General features: G+C 40.9%; 1 protein-coding gene across 1 annotated transcript in view; it reads right to left on the reverse strand.

Annotated features, from left to right (window-relative positions):
* The window catches only part of ESRRB (estrogen related receptor beta), a 169,109-nt gene extending 145,985 nt beyond the window's left edge, over positions 1-23,124 (reverse strand). Inside the window, exons 1-2 of the mRNA XM_084827055.1 lie at positions 23,075-23,124; positions 16,417-16,479 (exon numbers count right to left, since the gene is read on the reverse strand). Coding sequence (XP_084683181.1) covers positions 16,417-16,479; positions 23,075-23,124 — 113 coding nt within the window. The remainder of the gene's footprint in view (positions 1-16,416; positions 16,480-23,074) is intronic.
* Between the last annotated feature and the right edge of the window lie 414 nt (positions 23,125-23,538).

The following is a 23,538-nucleotide window of genomic DNA, read 5'->3' on the forward strand; positions in this document are numbered from 1 at the left end:
AGACGGAATAGCAGCCGCCGCAGCCACCACCCAGAAGATCCGCCCCAGGTAAGTCTTGTCCCGGGGGGGATCCGCAGGGGGGCGGGGGGGGTGGCAGGCCATTCCGCCACGGAGTTTGGGGGGGCTGAATGCACTGGCATTCGGCCTCACCGAGATCCAAGGCGGAATTCTCTGACATCCCTATGTCTCTGCTTCTTACTATGCTGTCTAGGTTTGCCATAGCTTTCCTCCCAAGGAGCAAGCGTCTTTTAATTTCATGGCTACAGTCACCGTCTGTGGTGATCTTGGTGCTCAAGAAAACAAAATCTGTCACTGCTTCCATTTCTTCCCCTTCTATATGCCAGGAAGTGATGGGGCCAGATGCCATGATCTTCGTTTTTTTAATGTTGAGTTTCAAACCAGCTTTTGCACTCTCCACTTTCACCCTCAACAAGAGGCTCTTGAGATCTTCTTCACTTTCTACCATTAGGGTGGTATCGTCTGCGTATCTGAGGTTGTTGAAAATTCTCCCGGCAATCTTAATTCCGACCTGTCATTCATCCAACCCAGCGTTTCTCATGATGTACTCTGCATATAAGTTAAATAAGCAGGGCGACAATATCCAGCCTTGTCGTACTCCTTTCCCAATTTGGAACCAATCGGTTGTTCCATGTCCAGTTCTTACTGTTGCTTCTTGGCCCTCGTACAGGTTTCTCAGGAGACAGGTAAGGTGGTCTGGTACTCCCATCTCTTTCAGAATTTGCCACAGTTTGTTGTGATCCACACAATCAAAGGCTTTAGTGTAGTCAATGAAGCAGAAATAGACTCTTTTCTGGAATTCTCTTGCTTTCTCCATGATCCAGCGAACGTTGGCGATTTGATCTCTAGTCCCTCTGCCTCTTCGAAACCCAGCTTGTACTTCCGGTAGTTCTCGGTTCACATGCTGCTGAAGCCTAGCTTGTAGGATTTTGAGCGTAACCTTGCTGGCATGTGAAATGAGCACAACTGTACGGTAGTTTGAACACTCTTCGGCATTGCCCTTCTTTGGAATTGGAAAGTAAACTGACCTTTTCCAGTCTTGTGGCCACTGTTGAGTATTCCAAATTTGTTGGCATATTGAGTGCAGCACTTTAACAGCATCATCTTTTAGGATCTTAAATAGCTCAGCTGGAATACTGTCATCTCCGCTAGCTTTCTTGTTAGTAATGCTTCCTAAGACCCACATGACTTCACTCTCTAGGATGTCTGGCTCAAGTTCAGTGACAGCACTATCATGGCTATCAGGGACATTCAGATCTTTCCTGTATAGTTCTTCTGTGTATTCTTGCCACCTCTTCTTAATCTCATCTGCGTCTGTTCGGTCCCTGCCTTCTTTGTCCTTTATCATGCCCGTCTTTGCACAAAACGTTCCCTTGAGATCTCCAATTTTCTTGAAGAGATCTCTAGTCTTTCCCATTCTATTGTTTTCCTCAATTTCTTGTCTCTCCTTGCTATTCTCTGGAACTCTGCATTCAGTTGGATATATCTTCCCCTTTTTCCCTTGCTTTTTGCTTCCCTTCTTTCATCAGCTACTTGTAAAGCCTCATCAGACAGCCACTTGGCTTTCTTGCATTTCTTTTTCTTTGGGATGGATTTCGTTGCTGCCTTCTGAACAATGTTACGGACCTCTGTCCATAATTCCTCAGGCACTCTATCAGGTCTAATCCCTTAAATCTATTCCTCACCTCCACTATATATTCATAAGGGATATGATTTAGGTCATACCTGAATGGTTTAGTGGTTTTCCCTACATTCTTCAATTTAAGCCGAAATTTTGCAACAAGATGCTCATGATCTGAGCCACAGTCAGCTCCAGGTCTCATTTTTACTGACTTTAGAGAGCTTCTCCATCTTTGGCTGCAAAGGACATAATCAATCTGATTTTGATATTGACCATCTGGTGATGTCCATGTGTAGAGTTGCCTCTTGTGCTGTTGGAAAAGAGTGTTTGCTATGATCAGCGTGTGCTCTTGGCAAAACTCTATTAGGCTTTGTCCTGCTTCATTTTGTACACCAAGGCCATGCTTGCCTGTTATCCCAGTGATTTCTTGACTTCCTACTTTAGCATTCCAATCCCCTATGATGAAAAGGACACATTTTTTTGGTGTTAGTTCTAGAAGGTGTTGTAGGTCTTCGTTGTTTATATAATATACGTGGAGAGAGCCAGTGTGGTGTAGTGGCTAGAGTGCTCGACTGGGAGTTGAGAGATCCGGGTTCTACTACTCAGCCATGGCTCACTGGGTGACTTTGGGCCAGTCACAGGCTCTCAGCCCAACCCACCTCACAGGGTTGTTGTTGTGAGGATAAAATGGAGGAGGAGGAGTATGTATGCCACCTTGGGTTCCTTAGGGAGGAAAAACGGTGGGATATAAATGTAATAAATAAATAAATAAAATAATATGAGATAGTCACCAACTACAGAGTAACTATTATTTGCAGCAAATGATGCCCTTTACCAAGTTCCACAGCATGCAAAAAGTTTTCTCCTATATACGAGTAAAAAGCATTAGAATGAATCTTTGAAGTCTCTCTGTAGTGTCAACCCAAGACAGTCTGCTGCCTGAAATGGAGCTCAAATGGCCCCTCCTATCCCACTCAACCTCTGCTAGAATATTCCTGCACCATTCTTCAGGCCAGACTGTAGGTTAGGGCAAGGGGCTCTTCAGCAGGCTGCCCACAGTATCCCCACCAGCACCAACCGGGCCCCTTCCAGCACCATCTGCTGGTTAGTGTCTCACTGCACCATTCAGACACCAGTTCCTGCCTTCATCTATATCCCACACACATATTGCACAATGCCAGCTAAAGCAGTTCACTTCATCCCACTAATGGCAGGGTTAGTCATGTCTTTCCATCATCTGCCTTCAGTGTCAAAAACCATGAGGGGTTCTATCATGAACAATTGAAGATTTTAATCTCAGTCAATTTCCTACTGCAAAAGACAACAAATTCAGCACCCTTATAATGTAGCTGAATGAGGGGTATGACTATATAGAAGAAATATGCATAGGTGAGAATGCGTCATGAACATCATCACTAGCTTACTAGCACAGAATCTCATGGGAGTCCTGTGAATGTCAGCTTTCGCTTCAGAAAGAGCAAGTTTCTAGTCCAGTGGTGGGCAGATTGGGATCACTAGATGATTTGCAGTAGATCAGCAAGGGTTTCTAACACCCTGTTTTTTGAAGAGCAGCAGCAACAAAAAGGCTTCCCCCTCCCCTTCTAAATGATGCTATTAAAATCTCAGATCTGTAGAAGCTCAAATGTAGATTTGTACTTGTATATGCAGGCCATCCCAGTATATGACTCACTGAGTCCCATAGGTCATTGGCTCCATCGCCTTGAGCTACCATGTTGCACCTGGCTCCATTTCATGGATCTCAGGATTCTAGTGAAAAACAGAAAAGTAGATCGTGCAAGCCTGAAGTCTGCCCACACCTGTTCTAGTCCCTAATGCTGTGACGGGGGGGGGGGGGGGAGAAAACCTTGAAAATATGTGAGTGGTTTCTATTATGGGCCAAAAATCAGGAGAATTCCATAAGTATGTTCCACTGAAGTTTGGAGCTTCTTCATGCAACATGGCACCGTATCCTTCCCTATAATCACCAGCCTTTCATCACTGTACTATCCTTAAACACTTCACATCCTCTAAGGGCACAATCCTATGCATGTTTAGACAGAAAAAAAATCCTACAATTCCCAACATGCTGGGAGTTGTATGACTTTTTTCTGTCTAAACATGCATAGGATTGTGCCCTAAAAATCCCATATATTCCATTCAAGTTTCACTACTACCAGCCCCTGGCAGAACAAAAAGCCCAAATTCCAACTCCGATCTCTGTAAATTATGACAAACATTAGGAAAGAAATAGAAGACCTTAAAGAGTTAATTGCAGACCTCATTTTTGTCACTTGAAAACAATGCTACTTTCAAGTGCTTATCAATGGGAATTAGGCATGATCTACCTTAAGCACATTTAAGTTTAATATCGTAGCAAGAAAAAAAAATTAATTAAAAACAAAACCCCATATTTTCATTTGGGCCACGTTGAAACTAAAATAAAATGTTTCATTCTGGTATGTGTATGTGTATTACATTACAGGTTTACCTTCCTGTTTTAAAAGAAAAATAACTGAAAGAAAAGAGAACCTTCCATGAGGATTTTTTTTAAGGAAAAGAAATTATCTACCAATTCTAATTATATAACCAACAGTACAGAAATAACAGACTCATTCAGTAGCTTAAAAAAAAACTTTGTGTAACAGGAAAAGTTAAAAAAAATACCTGAATGTAAATAAAGGAATTTTGTTGAACTCGCTAATGAAGTTAGGAAATTCAAAAATATATTTAAAAATTAATGCAGGCCACAGATTTTACAATAGTTGCTATACCACTGACTGTTTCTGTAAAATGCAGATATCTGGTCCCAGTCATTCATGTAGCATAAATGTGTTTTTCTATCCAGTGCTATCCAATGAAAATAACTACCTGGAATTCTTCTTGATATTGCTCTCCCCACTTCATTCAGCTCGCCCCCTCTTAAGCACATTTGGTTGTGGGGGGTACATCATGAATTGTTGGAACTGGCATAAATTTTTAAAACCAAAGCTCTGCACAGTGATTAATGTAGGGAAAGCAAGAAGGGCATGATCCAGGCAACGTGTGGCACTTTCAAGTCACGTTGATTTTAATGAGAGAGATTTAGGGTACAATCCTACACATGTTTAGACAAATCTAAATGGCTGACTGGGGCATGCTGGGAACTGCAGGTCTTCTTTCTGTCTAAACATGCATAGGATTTACCTTAGACTGCAATCCTATACTCACTTACCTGTGAATATGTCCCACTGAACTCACAGTAGACATGTATAGAATTGCACTGTCAAGCACATGCCTAAGACTATAGGCCTATATACCTTTACTTAGAAGGGCACCCCATTTAATACAAAGGGACTTACTTCTGAGTAGACATGCATAGGAATACATCAATCAGTGGTAGTTAAAAGTGATTAACTTTGGCTGGAACCTACCCTGGGTTGTTGTCTTTTAATCTGGGGGCCACAAATTGGAGACAGAAAATGACATTTAATATTTTAACTTTCAAGAGTTACTATTCCGAACATCATTGGATAGCAATAAATATTTTCTTGAAAGTGTGCATTAACTGAAAGAGAAACTGAAAATTAAACAAAAGGACCTAAACAGAATAATATCACATAACTAGTGATACTTATCTAGCATTATACAGAAATATAATAACATAATTTGAGAGATCAGTAACATATTAAACAGCAAAATGTGTTCCTGATTCAGCCAAATGCAGAGAAGGCAGAATATTAAAAAAAAAAACCAAGAATGAAATGAATAAATTATAAGATACAAAAACTGAGCATTTAGGTAAGAGAAAAAGCTAACTGTAACCAAGCAACTTTGGCACAGCTGCAAAGAAAAAAAGAAATCTAAGGTTGCAATCCTATATACACTTACCTGAAAGTAAGTTCCATTGAATACAGTGAGATTTACTTCTGAGTAAACACATATAGGATTGCGCTGTAAATTGCCTAAAAGAGTGGTCTTGCCATGCAGCAAGGACAGAAGAGTTCTCTCCATATGGAGGTAGTATATCACCCTGTTATAAAGTGAAACTTTATAGTGAGGCAGACTGAATATTAGGAAAAAGAAACCCTTGTAAAATAGGATTACTTGAGCTCGGGATTGGGTGGATTACGTCTGGATAATGAAGTTGGTGGAGATACTTTTAAAGTAAGTCTAGCTAGACTACAAGGACAGCAGCCTACACAGGACAACAACTGGGAAAGATGGTAGTAACCACATCTACATCATATGTCCATTGCTCCAATCAGACAAAATGAGATTGCACCAATTAGAGAAAACATCCTGCAGGGCAGAATTCTGAGATGGCAAAAGGAAGCCAGTTGGAACTGCTAATCTGTATGCTCATCTCAAGCATTATGATTCTATGCCTGAGAAAGGGATTAAACAATCATTGAAGTATGGCAGAGGAATTTGTATTTTACTTTTCAAACCACAGTGTAATTTCATTACCTCTCAGGATTACGTCTGTAAAAGCAAAACCAGGACTGACCCTCCAATGCAATTCAACAGCAACCATACCTCCTTCTCTGCCGAAAACCATGCGCCGCTAAGTGAGCCAAGTCCTGTAGGGGGCTGTCGAGTTCTTCTGCATTCACATTCTATGGCTGTTTCAGCACATGGTCCCAAAAAGCAATCAGAGGATATTTAGCTGAACTAGTCTGCCTCAGCCAAAACAAAGGACTTTTTGTCACACCTCCTCTATAAAACACCAAGTTTGCTTCACAGTAAATATGTGCTTGGATACATCCCCCTGGTTAAGCAACGGCATGTTTCCCATTATGGCTCATAAGTTTACATTATGTTTACAATTGCTAAGTGTTTTCTTTTTTAAGTTTCCATTTTTCTTAAAGGAGCACACATTATGCTTCAGGATGCTTTGTTAAGCCATATTAACAAGTGATGTACAGCACAATCCTACGCATGTATACTCAGAAGTAAGTCCACCCCTTCTGTTCAATGGGGTTTACATCCAAGAAAGTATTAAGCTGCAATCTTATGTACACCTACCTGGGAGTAAGCTCCATTGAACACACAATGGGAAGAACCTCTGGGTAAAGATGCATAGCATTGCAGCAGGGGGTGGGGTGTTCTCCTCATTTGCATTATTACCCAAACAGGTAAACAGAATGAAAAAAAAGGTGCATGGACTGGAATTTCTCTCTTCCACTTTCCATCTCACATTAACAACATTGGCAAGTAATGCACCAGGTTAAAAGGTGTTCTGACTTGTGAAAATGCCCTTCGTCTCAGAAGAAACTATTGTGGATCTTGCAGTTTGTTTATGTGTGCCATACCCATTCTGTCTCCCTTTCCTTTCCCAATCTATATAATGTCATCTCATGATGACAAACCAATTTTGACTGGGCAATGAAAGACTGTGAACCGGCAGAGAGTTTTGGCTATTGGGCAGTATAGAAATGCAATAAATTAATGAATGAACAATGAAACAGGGCCTCCAATTTGCCTTGATCATCCTCATATCCTGATCCCCAGTACTATCTCAGACAGTCCTAACTCAACCCTTAAACCTCCTGTAACTTGCAGCTTTTTCTATGCAAAGTAATAGAAATGCAAAGTATAGCACATCAATATGCATGGCACTTTACAGGATACAAGAGGACAGGACCCTGCCTTGAGCAGCTTACAAGCTAGCATTTGACACAGGCAAAACAACAGAGGAAGGGGAGAGAAGGGGAGGCAAGGGTAAACGGGTGGGACATTCACGATTAGTCCAGTTACACATACTTAAGCTTAGTTTCAGTAGGCGGGCATGCTATATATTATAATTAGGATTGCCATGTTTAGTCAACTAATCAGATTAACTAATCAAAACATGTTTGCTTGATTAAAACAGTTTGTTGTTGTTGTTGTTGTTGTTCAGTCGTTCAGTCGTGTCCGACTCTTCGTGACCCCATGGACCATAGCACGCCAGGCCTTCCTGTCCTGCGCTCTCTCCCGGAGCGTGCTCAAGTTCATATTCATTGCATCCGTGATGCTATCTAGCCATCTCATCCTCTGCCGTCCCCTTCTCCTTTTGCCTTCAGTCTTTCCCAGCATCAGGGTCTTTTCCAGGGAGTTTTCTCTTCGCATTAGGTGGCCAAAATATTGCAGCTTCAGCTTCATTATCTGTCCTTCCAAAGAGCACTCAGGGTTGATTTCCTTTAGGATGGACTGATTTGACCTCCTTGCAGTCCAGGGCACTCGTAAGAGTCTTCTCCAGCACCACAGTTCGAAAGCATCAATTCTTCGGCGCTCAGCCTTCCTTATAGTCCAGCTCTCACAGCCATACATTACTACTGGGAAAACCATAGCTTTGATTAGACGGACCTTTGTCGGCAAGGTGATGTCTCTGCTTCTTACTATGCTGTCTAGGTTTGCCATAGCTTTCCTCCCAAGGAGCAAGCGTCTTTTAATTTCATGGCTACAGTCACCGTCTGCGGTGATCTTGGAGCCCAAGAAAGTAAAATCTGTCACTGCTTCCATTTCTTCCCCTTCTATATGCCAGGAAGTGATAGGGCCAGATGCCATGATCTTAGTTTTTTTAATGTTGAGTTTCAAACCAGCTTTTGCACTCTCCTCTTTCACCCTCAACAAGAGGCTCTTGAGATCCTCTTCACTTTCTGCCATTAGGGTGGTATCGTCTGCATATCGGAGGTTGTTGATAATTCTCCCGGCAATCTTAATTCCGATCTCTGATTCATCCAACCCGGCATTTCTCATGATGTACTCTGCATATAAGTTAAATAAGCAGGGTGACAATATGCAGCCTTGTCGTACTCCTTTCCCAATTTTGAACCACTCGGTTGTTCCATGTCTGGTTCTTACTGTTGCTTCTTGACCCTCGTACAGGTTTCTCAGGAGACAGGTAAGGTGGTCTGGTACTCCCATCACTTTAAGAATTTGCCACAGTTTGTTGTGATCCACACAATCAAAGGCTTTAGCGTAGTCAATGAAGCAGAAATAGACGTTTTTCTGGAATTCTCTTGCTTTCTCCATGATGCAGCGAATGTTGGCGATTTGATCTCTAGTTCCTCTGCCTCTTCGAAACCCAGCTTGTACTTCCGGTAGTTCTCGGTTCGCATACTGCTGAAGCCTAGCTTGTAGGATTTTGAGCATCACCTTGCTGGCATGTGAAATGAGCGCAATGGTGCGGTAGTTTGAACACTCTTTGGCGTTGCCCTTCTTTGGAATTGGAATGTAAACTGACCTTTTCCAGTCTTGTGGCCACTGTTGAGTGTTCCAGATTTGTTGGCATATTGAATGCAGCACTTTAACAGCATCATCTTTTAGGATTTTAAATAGCTCGGCTGGAATACTGTCATCTCCGCTAGCTTTGTTGTTACTAATGCTTCCTAAGGCCCACTTGACTTCACTCTCTAGGATGTCCGGCTCAAGTTCAGTGACCGCACTATCATGGCTATCAGGGACATTCAAATCTTTCCTGTATAGTTCTTCTGTGTATTCTTGCCACCTCTTCTTAATCTCATCTGCTTCTGTTAGGTCCCTGCCTTCTTTGTCCTTTATCATGCCCGTCTTTGCACAAAACGTTCCCTTGAGATCTCCAATTTTCTTGAAGAGATCTCTAGTCTTTCCCATTCTGTTGTTTTCCTCGATTTCTTTGCATTGTTCATTTAAGAAGGCCTTCTTGTCTCTCCTTGCTATTCTCTGGAACTCTGCATTCAGTTGGGTATATCTTCCCCTTTCTCCCTTGCTTTTCGCTTCCCTTCTTTCGTGAACTACTTGTAAAGCCTCATCAGACAGCCACTTGGCTTTCTTGCATTTCTTTTTCTTTGGGACGGATTTCGTTGCTGCCTCCTGAACAATGTTACGGACCTCCGTCCATAGTTCCTCAGGCACTCTGTCTATCAGGTCTAATCCCTGAAATCTATTCCTCACCTCCACTGTATATTCATCAGGGATATGATTTAGATCATACCTGAAAGGTTTAGTGGCTTTCCCTACGTTCTTCAATTTAAGCCGAAATTTTGCAAGAAGCAGCTCATGATCTGAGCCACAGTCAGCTCCAGGTCTTGTTTTTACTGACTGTATGGAGCTTCTCCATCTTTGGCTGCAAAGGACATAATCAATCTGATTTCGATATTGACCATCTGGTGACGTCCATGTGTAGAGTCGCCTCTTGTGCTGTTGGAAAAGAGTGTTTGCTATGATCAGCATGTTCTCTTGGCAAAACTCTATTAGCTTTTGTCCTGCTTCATTTTGTACACCAAGGCCATGCCTGCCTGTTATCCCGGTGATTTCTTGACTTCCTACTTTAGCATTCCAATCCCCTATGATGAAGAGGACATCTTTTTTTGGTGTTAGTTCTAGAAGGTGTTGTAGGTCTTCATAGAACCGATCAACCTCAGCTTCTTCGGCCTCAGTGGTTGGGGCATAGACTTGAATTACTGTGATGTTGAATGGTTTGCCTTGGATTCGTACTGAGATCATTCTATCATTTTTAAGATTGTACCCCAGTACTGCTTTTCCCACCCTTTTGTTGACTATGAGTGCTACTCCATTTCTTCTAAGGGATTCTTGCCCACAATAGTAGATATGATGGTCACCTGAATTAAATTCGCCCATGCCTGTCCATTTGAGTTCGCTGACTCCCAAGATGTCGATGTTCAATCTTGCCATCTCATGTTTGACCACCTCCAGCTTACCTTGATTCATTGATCTGACATTCCAGGTTCCTAAACAATATTGTTCTTTACAGCATCGGATTTTCTTTTCACCGCCAGACACATCCACAGCTGAGTGTCCTTTCGGGTTTGGCCCAGCCGCTTCACTCTTTCTGGCGCTACTTGGAAATACCCTCTGCTCTTCCCCAGTAGCATATTGGACACCTTCCGACCTGAGGGGCTCATCTTCCGGCGTCATCTCTTTTAGCCTTGTGATACGTTCCATGGGTTTTTCTTGGCAAGAATACTGGAGTGGGTTGCCATTTCCTTCTCCAGTGGACCACATTTTGTCAGAACTCTCTGCCATGACCTGTCCGTCTTGGGTGGCCCTGCACGGCATAGCTTATGGCTTCACTGAGTTACGCAAGCCCCTTCGCCACAACAAGGCAGTGATCCATGAAGGGGAATTAAAACAGTGCCCCCAAATAATTGAGAAAGTATTTTAAAATAGTTACTTATTTTTAATATGAGTAGTCACAAAAATGATGGGTGGCAAATATCTCAGAAAAAATATTCCCTCTCTGCCTTTCTCTCTCTTGCTCACACTCACATGCTCACTCACACAGAGAGAGTCAGGAATGCCTCTCCTAAAATAATGCATGCTAGACTACAAGCACACATCATCTGAAAACAACAAATGTATTTTTTTCTTCAGAAAAATAATGTTATTCTTTTCCATGTTCATGCATGATCAACTGATTGATTAACACTGAAATCCCATGCATGCCTACTCAGAAGTAAGTCCCACCAAGTTCAATGAGACGTATTCCCATATAAGTGTGTATAGCCTTAAAAAACACATAGAATTAGTCAACTGGGTGAAAACCTTGATTATAAATCCCAAATCAGAACCTATCACTTATAGAAAAGAATACATTGTGATTTCCCCCTTTATGATAACATTAGTTGCCCTGCAATAATCAGCATACATGTTTAACTGGCCTTCCATACCAGAGCTTTCCAAAGTTAATTGCTGTTCTTGGTCTCTCACAATGGGCTGCATCCAATGTCATGTGAGCAGATTCCCACTCACGCAATGAAACTTCCCATTTCTCTCCTCCCCTTGTACCCTTTCATGGCCCCCAAATCTGCTCTGGAGGGTCCCGACATTCCACAGCAGATTTGAGGGGCACACAGAGGGATGCAGCGGGAAGGAAGAATCCATTCTGCCAGCAGATCCCATTCTGCTGGCATACAGGTAGTGTCGGATATAACCCAAAGGCTCCGATTTGCAGAGGTGTGTGTTAGACCTGCTATTAAAAAGAAAAAGCAGTGTTCATGTTTTGATTCCAATCTCTTCTAAGTTCTAACCTTGCAGTTGTGAAGCACTCAAAATAGCAGGTCTATCACATATTCCCGAGACAAAGCAAAGGGGAAATAGGGCTTCGCTACCACAAGATGTAGCGATAGCTACAAATCTGAACAGCTTTAAAAGGGGTTAGGCAAATTCATGGAGGATAAGACTATCAATGGCTACTAGTCATGTTGGCTACATATTACATCCAATATCAGAAGCAATATGCCTTTGTACACCAGTTGGTGTTATCATGCTCACGTCCTGCTTGTGGGCTCCCCATTGGCATCTGGTTGGCTGCTGTGGGAACGGAATGGTGGACTAGAAAGGCCTTTGGTCTGATCCAGCAAGGCTCTTGTTATGTTCTTGTGGCACATCTTAGCAGAGCCTGCAGAGACTCAGGCTGCACAAGACACAAAACCCGGGGAATTGTTTTACAGTATTGTGCGTGTGTTCTGGGATGGATTAAACTTATAGAAAAATGCAGTGCTTGTTCACCTTGTGACATCATAAACATGAGTGTACGCAAGCAAACAGGATAAGTGGTAACAGTTTGGCAATGACAGATAATATTATTTATTTATTAATTATTATTTTAAACTTCCTAAAAACCAAAGTTCTCTGGAGGTATACAATTATGAGCATAAAACACAAGGTAACAATAAAATGATTATAATATAAGGAAACTGAACAGGCACATATCACATATCTATCCAGTTCACTGAGTCATGAGGAGGGCTCCTCCCCACCCTCCACCCGGCTGCCCTGAACTGATACAATCCCCCTGTACCAATTCAGCAAAAGAAAAGAAAACTAGTTAGGGCTCCTTTGCTATAGAAAACATCCCTTGTACAAGAGGAAATAAAATATTCTAAAAGGGAGCCAGTGTGGTGTAGTGGTGAGAGTGTTGGACTGGGAGCCGGGAGATCCGGATTCTAGTCCCCACTCAGCCATGGAAGCTCACTGGGTGACTTTGGGCCAGTCACAGACTCTCAGCCCAACCTACCTCACAGGGTTGTTGTTGTGAGGATAAAATGGAGAGGAGGAGGATTATGTAAGCCGCCTTGGGTTCCTTGCAAGAGGAAAAAAGGCGGGGTATAAATGCAATAAATAAATAAATAAATAAATATTCTAAAAGCTGGAATAGCCTGACTTAAAAACTACTGCTGCTGCTACAATCTTTCCAGTGTTTTGGGTTTTAGTACTTACGTATTGAACCGTAACCTCTCCAGGGCAGGAGCTATTGTGAATAAATTTGTGTAGTGTATGGATCTGAAAACATTGTGGGTGTCTGAGCATCTAAATCCCCAAATGGATTTCAATGGGAATTAATAATCTAAATCTCTTTGAAAAGCTGTTTCTAACTAATAAGCAACAGTAGCAAGAACTACTCTCGTACAAACATGTTTCGTCCCAATTGCTTTACCTTCAAGAAGCTCTCAAATGAGCTGAATTATCTCAGAAGGGGCTGAGAACTTGTAGCAGGCACTAGCTGTGTGACCCTTGCTAATCCATCCAATATTAGGCTCGTTAGTCATCAGGATAACAACTGTATTTTGCAAATCAGGCACTGTTATCAGATAAACGGGCGAGACCCAATACAATATCTAATAGTCCAACAACATCAGCACCAAGATATATAACTGCATCTGTGCAAAAACCTCTCCTCTAATCCCTCTTAAACTCAACAAGACTGATTGGTTTTTATTATTCATGAATTAATTTTTAACTCTTGGCCAACAGGGGAATTGAATCTATAACATTTTGCACAGATTGAGGCAAAGAAGCTTCACGCTGGTAGAGGAAGAACAGCCAAAACCTGAAGGGGGGCGGGGTTCATTCTCCAATCGACAATTGAAGAGGTTTTAGTCTATATTCCCTAAATTCCTTAAGTGAAAACTGTAAAGTAAAATGCATGAATTGCAACTATAATGCAATGTTGTTTGGGCATTCCTCAACTATATTCCTCATACATATTCCTCAGCAAATATATATGGCTCAAACATATTCAGCCAAATATATATGGCTCAAACATATTCAGCGAACCAATAGAACTCAACTACGCTGTTTCTGTCAAAACAGAAAAGTATATTGGTTGAATGGGGAACCCTGAGAAGAGTTCATTAACAGAGCACTCATAGGTTTGATTTCCTCAGCATGGTTCTTTTTAAAGAATTACTGAGAAGTAGAATTAGAACCCAACAGAAATCGTTGTTTTTAAATTATATCTGGCTTTCTGATTAATTAAAAAGAGAAATGTGGTTTGATGCATTCAAAAGCAATATCAACAATCCCCCCTCACACACCCCCAACCCCAAAAAACACTCCCACAAAGGTTTTGAAGGAGCCAAATGAAAATACCAAAGCAACAAAATGTCTGGATTTTTAATCCTCAATCATCCCACCTGATTCCTAGCAAAACAAAACAGTGGTTTGTTTATGTTTTCTGGCATCTTTTTTTCTTCTTCAGTTTTAGACCAAAAACCTTTTGAAAGCTTCAAAGATATGCTCCCTGCTCCCCTGGTATATTTGCTCCATATCATATCAAACTATATCAACCAATAAACTATATATGTGCACTATATTTACATATTAGACGGCTTTGCATTTCTGTTATCTTTTACACAAGGTTGTTTTATGTTCCACAAGCACTGACTCAGAACTAGGTTTCAAGGGAGATAAGATTAAGTTTATTTTTCCCCTACAGATTAATATACTTAGAGATATGGATACAAGTAGACTGCTCAGATACAGATTAGCACGTTCATGCTAGACATATGGAAAATACATCGTGTATACGCACACTTGCATATACTAAATATACACATATATTGTGTACTGATTTGCATATATATTGATTGTCATGTGCAGTACACATTTGTGTGTAGACATAGCACAGAAATGCAAGCTGTATAAACGTATTTGCATATATAAACGTTACACAGGCTTATGAGTATGATTAAAACAGATTCTGTTCTATCATTCATACGATCTCTGTATGAGAAAGAAGATACAACCATATATACATTTATTTTACAGCTAAATTATCAACTATGGTTTATAAAAATGCATGCATGTGTGAAGACATTTGTACCAAATGTACATTGGCAAGAGGATACGTTTCTACAACCTGTTAATTCAGATGGCACTCGGGAGAGGTCACAGTAAACCTTTCTAAAGGTATTAGGAGTAGGACATCAGCCCAGGAAGCCTATCCTGGGATTATTTTTGTGCCTGAAAGTTGGCTTTTGACAGCAGCCGTACCTTTTGCCTCTCGCTCTAGTACCAGGTTAGACTGCATTGCAGACTACATTGACTCAATTGTCAACGCATAATGAGCCAGTTAGTTGCACAGGGGGTCCTCTTCCCTTCAGATACTATTTTTGACAGAAGAGACAAGAATGCAAAATTGACTACTAAAGTGTGGCAGGCAATGGGCATTAAGGTTTTAGGTTTCACAGGAACTGCTGCTCAGCATCTTACTGCAGCACAAATACCCCTGCTTCTCCTCCCCGCCCACGCTCACCCCACAGCCACCAAAAAGCAAACAGTGCAAAAATAGAAACACTTGACAAGTTGAATGAAGCAGTCAGAAGAGAGGAATGGAGAATGGACAGAAATGCCCAGAAAATGGGTGGGCATCGGTTATAAGCAGGATTTTGAATTAAGTTGTATCAAAACAATTTATTGTCATCTCCAGTTGCTGTTAAAGGAAGTACTTTTCACATATCGAATGAATAACATGGATATGGAACTCAACACCAAATATAACTCAGAAACTATTTTGTTCTACCGTGTTTTTTGTGGGGGGGGGGTTAGGAACCAGGAGCAGGGAGGGAGGGTCTGCAAAATACCTCAAGAATAAGCTCCACCACTGATACAGTAGCTGTCACAGAAAACGTGAAGAATCTTCTTAAAATGATTATTCTGCCCTGAAATGAATACCCAAGTTCTTAACTTACATATACACGGATTTATATGATAATCAATGGTACGCAAGTGGTGTTTATTTGCATTTCAAAAAGAATAAAACCTGATTTGTATCAAACCCATCTCAACAAGCTATTTGCTGAACTTATGTTTACATACGTATTTAAATTTTCCAGACCTACAAAATGATATGTATACAAAGGATGACATGTACTGCTGTCTAGGGGCACATTTAAAGAATATTATACGATCTATTTTACAAATAAACGGCAGTGACAGAAAATTATATTTTTGCCCTCCCTGCATTTTTACAAGGAAGACGCAACAGCTTTTCAAACAATAACTATCCTATGCAAAATCAAACCAGAAGAGTAAACATTTTTGAAGCCATTCTTAAGACCCTATCCTTGACTAAGCAGACTGTATGTTCTCACGGACTGTTCACAAAGACAGCCCCATTTCTATAGAACAGTGTTTTAAAGTTTAAGAGTGGGGGAGTAAGAGTGGAATTTAAACAGAAAAGGAAAAGTGAAAAATATCCACAGCAAAGGAAACCTTGGCGTTCAGGTAATATATATTATATATAAACATCATGGCTTCCACTAAACCTACTCAGCTAAACTATATACAGTCAACTCAACATAGTCAACAGATATAAGGCAATCTCCTTTGTCACCACAGAAGATGCTTCCAGTTGGAGGTCCTGAAAACTGTTATTTGATACATACCAAAAAAGCATATGAAAATAATTTTGGCTGAACACATGGGTACATAGCACTGTCAGAATGTCAGTAGTCTGCCTATGATACTTCCCTTTCCTCCCCCATAAACAGGATGTAATAATTATGGAGATCCCCTAGAAATCAACGCCTCACCGGCAGTGCAGAATCGGACAAGATACGCCGCCTCTCTCTATTCTCAATCCATTCCCTTTCACACTAAAAAACAAAACAAAAATAGCTTGGTCATGGCATGTTACTGCAACTTCAATACTGCACACAAAGGGGGCAGAAAAGAACCTCTAGCATGATGAAATTTGCATGAGAAAGCAAACATCCCCCCTGGACACACACATACTCAAAAGTTTGTGACTTTTTTAAAGGGTTCTGGGTTCCGTGTCTATTGTTTGCTCGACACTCGTGGATCAAGAATATTCTGTGCAGGCTGATAAAATGAGCACAAGGTTTGGGAATGTAGACAAGGTGCCCCCCAAACACTGACATCTTTCCTTTTGGAGGTGAAGGGGAAAGAAGCCAAACTGAACAGGGAAGAGAAGAGAACAAGGGGAAAACAAGCCACAAAGCCAACACGAGTTGCGTGACAACAGGGTGCCACCTGCTTTTTCCAACTTGTCTCTGAGAAACACAACAGGACAATTAATGGCAATTCCATCTGAGGTGCTCATGAGTGCCAAACAGCTTAGCAAGCTAATATGTATTAGCACATTCTTCTTTCATAAAGGGCAAGACTGGTTTTTTTGCTTTTGTTTTTTCTGAAGAGAGTCCAAAGCATAGAATGCTGAGAAAAAGAGCAAGGTCTTCACTACACAACAGAAAAGTAGGAGCAGCAAACATGCCAGGATAAAAACGTAGCACTGCCATGGGTTAAACAGTGCACACCATTCTTGTTTGGCTAACATAGGGTCAAGTCATGTGCAGTGAAAGTTTCACATCCTTAATCCCCCAGAGCTTGTTTGCTAATTACATTTGCAATTACAAACACGGCAAAGATATTATTCTACAGTGTGTTCCACTTCAAGCAGGCATACTTTTCCTAACTACTGTTTGCCTCCAAGCTCACACAAGTGCTTCTTGACAGACAAAATAACTGGTACTTCAGGTCGAAGGGCCACTTTGTGGGCAGCCCCGTGCTAAGAGGAGGCACAAAAGAGCTTTAGAGACATAGAACCAAGTCAGAACAGAAAACAGAGCTCCTCCTCAGATATAATTCTCTATAAATGAAGACATTTTCTCCAAGTCTCTGTTAATGTTTATACATTGCAAGTCAACCATCCAGAGCATCGCCATTTCCTTGTGAACATGTAAAGCTCTTTCCTAAATTACAAAGGAATCCCAACTACACCTGCTAACTCTAAGGAGTGGAAATACAACAGGATTACTTTCTAGTTAGTCGCTAGAGTTAGTTACAACTGACCTTCACTATGCTGAGACATCCCTAAACAAACATCCAATAAATTCATGACTAGTATCTATTCTACTATCACACTTTCTAAGAAGATAGCATAGGATCCCTAGGCTGGGTGTTTGGCACATGATAAGATACTGAAACTATTTTCCTACATGTGCGTGTGCATAGAAATAAAATAATAATAAATGTTCCCCTTATTTTGCAACTGTCAAATAAAAGCAAAAGCATCTAAGCCCACTTTCAATGGAATCTAAACATGTTTACTCAGAAATATGTCCCACTGAAATCAATGGGGCTTACTCCCTAGTAAATCTGCTCAGGATTGCAGCCTCTTTAAATAAGCTGGAAGAACATCCAAGTGTCTCCAGAGTACCATAAGGTTCTACCCACAATACATTTGCCATGAGCACTCATCTACCCTCAGGGTGTTGGACGTAACTGAATGGGCAAAACTATTAAGATGCCTGGCTTGTCCAACTTTTGCTGTTTCTTTCCCCAAGTAAATGCATCCTAAACGTTTAGACATGCTTAAAAGAGATCAGTTATCACTGCATTAGTGAACTTTGGTTCTAGAGCAGCTTAAGGTAGCAATCCTAAACACATTTACTAGGGAGTAAACTCCACTGAACACAGTGGGGCTTATTTCTGAATAAACAAGCCTAGGATTGTGCAGTAAACCTACACTCATTCCCACTTTTATCATTTATCAGAAGCAACTGTATCCAGAACAGAAATGTTTCAGGTCTTCAGAACTGTGTGGCACATGTGAAATTTCTCACTGGAGACATTAAATAAGTGCTTGTTTGTAAGATGTACCATCACTTAAAAAAAAAAAAAAGACAACATGGCAGAATAGGGAAGAGGGTGGGAAGGGGTCAGTAAATTAAAGACAGAAGATTTCAAGCAAGATATTCTCCTAGGAAACACACACACACACACCTGCTGGAAATTTCTGTCACAGCAACTTTCTCTGATACAAGCCCTCCCAAGTCTTCTCCCTCTCAGGCTAAATGCAATATCTATTGATTGGTTTCAGTCAATACAATGAAAAGATCCCTGTCCAGTTGTTGTTGGGTGGTTTTTTTTGCTAAAATATTAATAATAAATTGATCTTTTCATAATTTTCAATAATTGCTATGAAAAAAGTAGAATCTGAAAGACAGGTGGAAGAAAGGTTAACATTTTCCTTTAACATTCAAGGTTGACCAGACTCTTGGTAAGGGACCAGCTACACAATAGGAAACCAGTTTTAGGGAATCAAACTAAACCCGCTCCTTTGCATTACAGCTTCTTCTTGAATGCTTCTGTCAGCAAGAAAACACAGAGACAGTGAAACTAAAAAACTCCCCATTCTAGATGTCCAAGAACACTCAGAGCACTTACAGCTTCATTCAGTCTTTCTGTTTAGAATTTCTTCCCACTCACGGGGGCCGGGGGGGGGGGGATATAGAGTGAGAGATACCACTTCTCATTCTAGATTTCCAAGAGTGCCTAGAACTCAAGCAGCTTCATTCATCCTTTCTGACAATAATTTTTTTCCCCATTCACAGAAGGAAATCACTAGTTATCCTTCAGAAATCAAGTCACATTTCTGTGAACTGTAAATAAAGATCAACAAAAAAGCAAAAGAAATTAATTATCTTTTAATTTATAATTAAAAGATAACTGACTATTTTTTTACTGAATGGAATCACACTGTTATCTATGAAACTGGTTTTTCGTGTTCACAAATGCAGGGGGGGGTTGCAACTGATTACTCATTTTCAAATTTAGAGAGCCAACATTTGTGCATCTTTCTTTAACCAGACAGAAAGCATTTTCAACAGGCATGTCTGGCAGAATATCTTTGTACACCAAAGTGGCATTATTTGTTTCCTAATAGGGTAATCTTAGTCTGTTCTATGGTTCTCTATACACACCATTGATTAGAAATGGCAAAAGGAATTTTCTGCAGTCCTAACAACATCTGAGGCTACAGCTAAAAGGAAACAAGAGGTGTGTGGGGGGGTACCTCTCATCTAGAGCTGTGACATTAATGGTAAAGCAATCAAAAAGTGCTGAATTTCACTATAAGGGATATTCTATGGGTTTACACGTACAGCCTCAAATATAGGCATGATATACAATCATAGATATATTCATAGATATATCCAAACCACATACATATTTATGCATACATACAGATCTGTATTATATAGCTGCTGTACTGCAGTCAAGCACTGTCAATACAGTTTGACCAATTTTATGCACTTCACCTGTCTTGACCTGCAAGACAAATTGCAGATTCATTTGTTCTGTAGGCATGCTTGTGAATCCTATTCTTACCAAAGGTTTCAGTTTGGATCTTGCTCTCCACATGACAGACAACACACGTAAACTTTTCCAAGACCATCTTAATAATGACAAGGACTTACTCCAAAATGTATCTACAAAGACCAAATTAATAAAAGGATGTGAAAAAGCTTGGTGTCAAACTACTTAGGGGCAAGTTCCCATGCTTAGGAAGCAATATGAAGCAATTATCAACTTCCCTCTTCTGTTCCTTTTTAAAGCGCTCACATCAAGATATATTTGAAGAGCTGGAGATTGGGGGAGGGGTGGGGAGGGCAAGAATGAACTTTCCTTCCCCTAGGAAGGTGAAATGTAGGGTATCAAATCCTGACTCTGGGCAAAAGATGATATCCTCAACTCAGTCAGACCATGCTTGTTGTCAATGTAGGATTTGAACGCAGTAGCGTGTGTAGTTCTGGCTTTCAGATCCAAGACCTGTATAGATTAATAGATTACTTCTTTGCCTCTTACTGCCATTTTCTTAATAATTACATATTTTTCAGGTTCCAAAGAAGTGTTTAGAACACCTAAAAGGCACAACTATTAGGTGCAGCTACACTAATTTTTGTAATAAAGCTGGTTTTCAAAACCAAAACCAAAAAAGCTCCCTTTAAAGGTTGCAAATTAATGTTACAAATTAATATACATGCTTTGCTTAGAAAAAAAATAATAACCATTACAGAAAATTAAAGGAGCAGTTTTAAAATCATTAAGCAAATTATCAAAATAGCCAGTATCACAGGAACTCATGACAAATAATACATGTATTCAGACAATATTAAAAATTCTTCTGTACCACAAATACTTACAAACACCTATGTACATAAATAAGTTGTTTTTCACATGACTGTAGTTAGCCTTGATTTATACCTATGCTCCACTATACAAAAAAAAAATGTAACTGGAAGTAGAAATGGGACCTTGAAATAATTGGACAGTATTTTTCAGAATCCTACACTTTTTACCCTATACATTCTCCAGCAACCAGTTTATGCACATCCTAAATCCATTCTGAAGATTGTTTTAAATCTTCTGAACCTAATATAATAACACACAATCTTTCTTTTAAAAAATGCAAATTCCATGCCAACTGAGATAAAACACCTCTACCAAAAAAGGTACTTGCTCAAAGAGCTTTTTGGTAGAACCACATTCAGTCTGTGATACACACTTACCTGAAAGTAAGCCCCATTGAACTCAATTGGACTTACTTCTGGGTGGACATGCATCAGACTGCACTTTTAGTAACTGAAAGAATATTACACCTCCACCCAACCCATCCACTCTATATCAGGACTTTCAATGGCACATCCCCCTGGTCCATTTTTTGTTTCTTTAACTGGAAACCAAGGTAAGAATGAAGCAGGAAAATTGCTTTAGGCACAACATAGTTGGGACTTTCTATTAGCACTATCAAATTACACAAGCCATTAAAAAGAATCAGATAAGTGCTTCATTTTGGTTTTGTTGTAGAATGGGAGAGGTGGATGACCAACCTACAAGTAAGTTGCATGTGAACAGGGGGAGGAGGGAAGTTAAAAGGGAAAACACCAAGCCAGTGGCCACCAAACAATGCACACCTTATTATTAATTAGAAAAGATCATACTTCACTTAATTCCTAGTTTTAGTAAAATGCAAAATGGTATATGATTTCTTATTTGTTTTTAATTCACTGATTCATGAAAACTATAAATAAAAATAAAAAATGATACTTTTAATCGGGGGGGGGGGGGGCAGCTGGCACAAGTCAAAGCACTCCAGAGAACAAAACCCAACAAAGATTGTATTCTCTGTCTTTTATTGGCATGAAAGGGAGCGGAGAGTAAAGTAAGATGGAATGAGAAACGTCAGAAGGAATGACAGCTACTCAGAAAAAAGAAAGAAATACACCAGAAAGAGAGATGTCAAAAAGAAAAGGGAAGAGAATGGCCATTGTTTTCAGTCAAATTATATTCATTTTTTCTTAACTCCTACTAAGGTGTAGCTATTAGAATTAAACCATATCCATCCAAGGCAAATGTTTTGGATCTGTTGACAACACAGCGTCTTCAGAAGCTTCACACAGACCAATACACCAACACATAAAAGGGGACTTGGCTCAGAAACTGATTTATCAAAAGAGGAGAAGCTGACTTGAGAACAAATCATGCTAGCGGAGCAGACGCAAATGACAAGTGGATTCCATCCACTTTCCAAAGTTCCATGCAAGGCTCAACCTTCCCTTACTAAAACAATTTCATGCAAAGCATCACCACTGGGTACTTCCCCAGCACATATAAAGAACCATCAGCAGGTGGACTAACTGTCATCAGTCCCAAGTTGGGATATGTCCTCAACTCACAACATCCCTACTTCTGGTTGCGCTCCTCTAGAGAATTTCAGGTGTGTGTGTGTGTGTGTGTGTGTAGAGCGTAAAACATATTTCCTTCTTTAAAAAAACAACTTGCTATTGTTGTAAATGGCCATGAAACACCTTGATATACACACATCTCTGACTTAATAAATCCATATAAACTTTTATAATAAAGCAAAAACAGGAAATGCTTTCTTTTGAAAGCAGAAAATGTGGTGTTCCCATTTTAATCCATTTGCATTCCTGGGAAATGAGAGAAAGAAGTTACATGATCATTAAAGTACAGCAAGCGGAAGTCAGCTGAAACTAGAGTTTCCCCTGGAAGCCTCCTCTTTTTTTTAATAGTGCAGCCACCGCTCTCGAGGTATTACCTCTGTTTTAAATGGGGAGTTGCATCTTTCCTGCTTTTCAGAGCGGAGCAAGCTTTTTGAACCATGATGCCCATCACCCACGCACGCACTCACCCCTTTGCACCTATTATGCCCAGAAGATGGGGCAGCTACGGTGAGTCTTCTCTTCCCATAAAGGAGGAGAGGAAAAGTTCAGAGAAGTGTTTCTCCCCCATTCCAACTCAAAGTCACACACCGCAGGCGGCCCATCTGGATCGGATGCTATCCTGCCTGTCACTTCAGTGACAGGCAAAACGCAACGCCATCCCCCCCTACCCAAAAAAAAAGACGAAAGCAAGGAGGGCACCTACTGGTTGTGGTAGCTGAGAGGGTCTGAGATGCAAAGTTCGGAAATGTCCATCAGTTCTGTTTTAGCATTCCCAGTTGGCAGAGAAAAGCGACTAGATCACACTGAGGAGAAAGAGAGCAAAAGGGGGGGGACAGAAAGAGCACCGGGCAATTAAGGGGGGAAATGGCCGGGAGGGGGGGAGGGGGGCGAAGAGAGGAGGGGGATGGAGTGAGGGGCAGAGGGAACAGGGGAAGAGAGTGGGGCAGCGAGAGACAGAGAGACGGAGGAAGGCATCCGCATGAAGCACATCCACACACTCCCGCTCATCCAATCACACTGAGGCAAGCGGGGAGAAGGGAGACAGCCGAGGAGGCTCGGGCACGGGAGATTTAGACGCCACGAACCCCCCCCCCGCCGCCCCCCCGTAGCTTGAAGACTGAGAGACTGATGAATATGGCACAGCTGCGATTGGCTGTCTCGCAGGGG

The sequence above is a fragment of the Heloderma suspectum genome, chromosome 1, assembly GCF_057233095.1.
Source record: "Heloderma suspectum isolate Gila_16-S chromosome 1, 16-S_ref, whole genome shotgun sequence".
Classification (NCBI taxonomy): Eukaryota; Metazoa; Chordata; class Lepidosauria; order Squamata; family Helodermatidae; genus Heloderma; species Heloderma suspectum.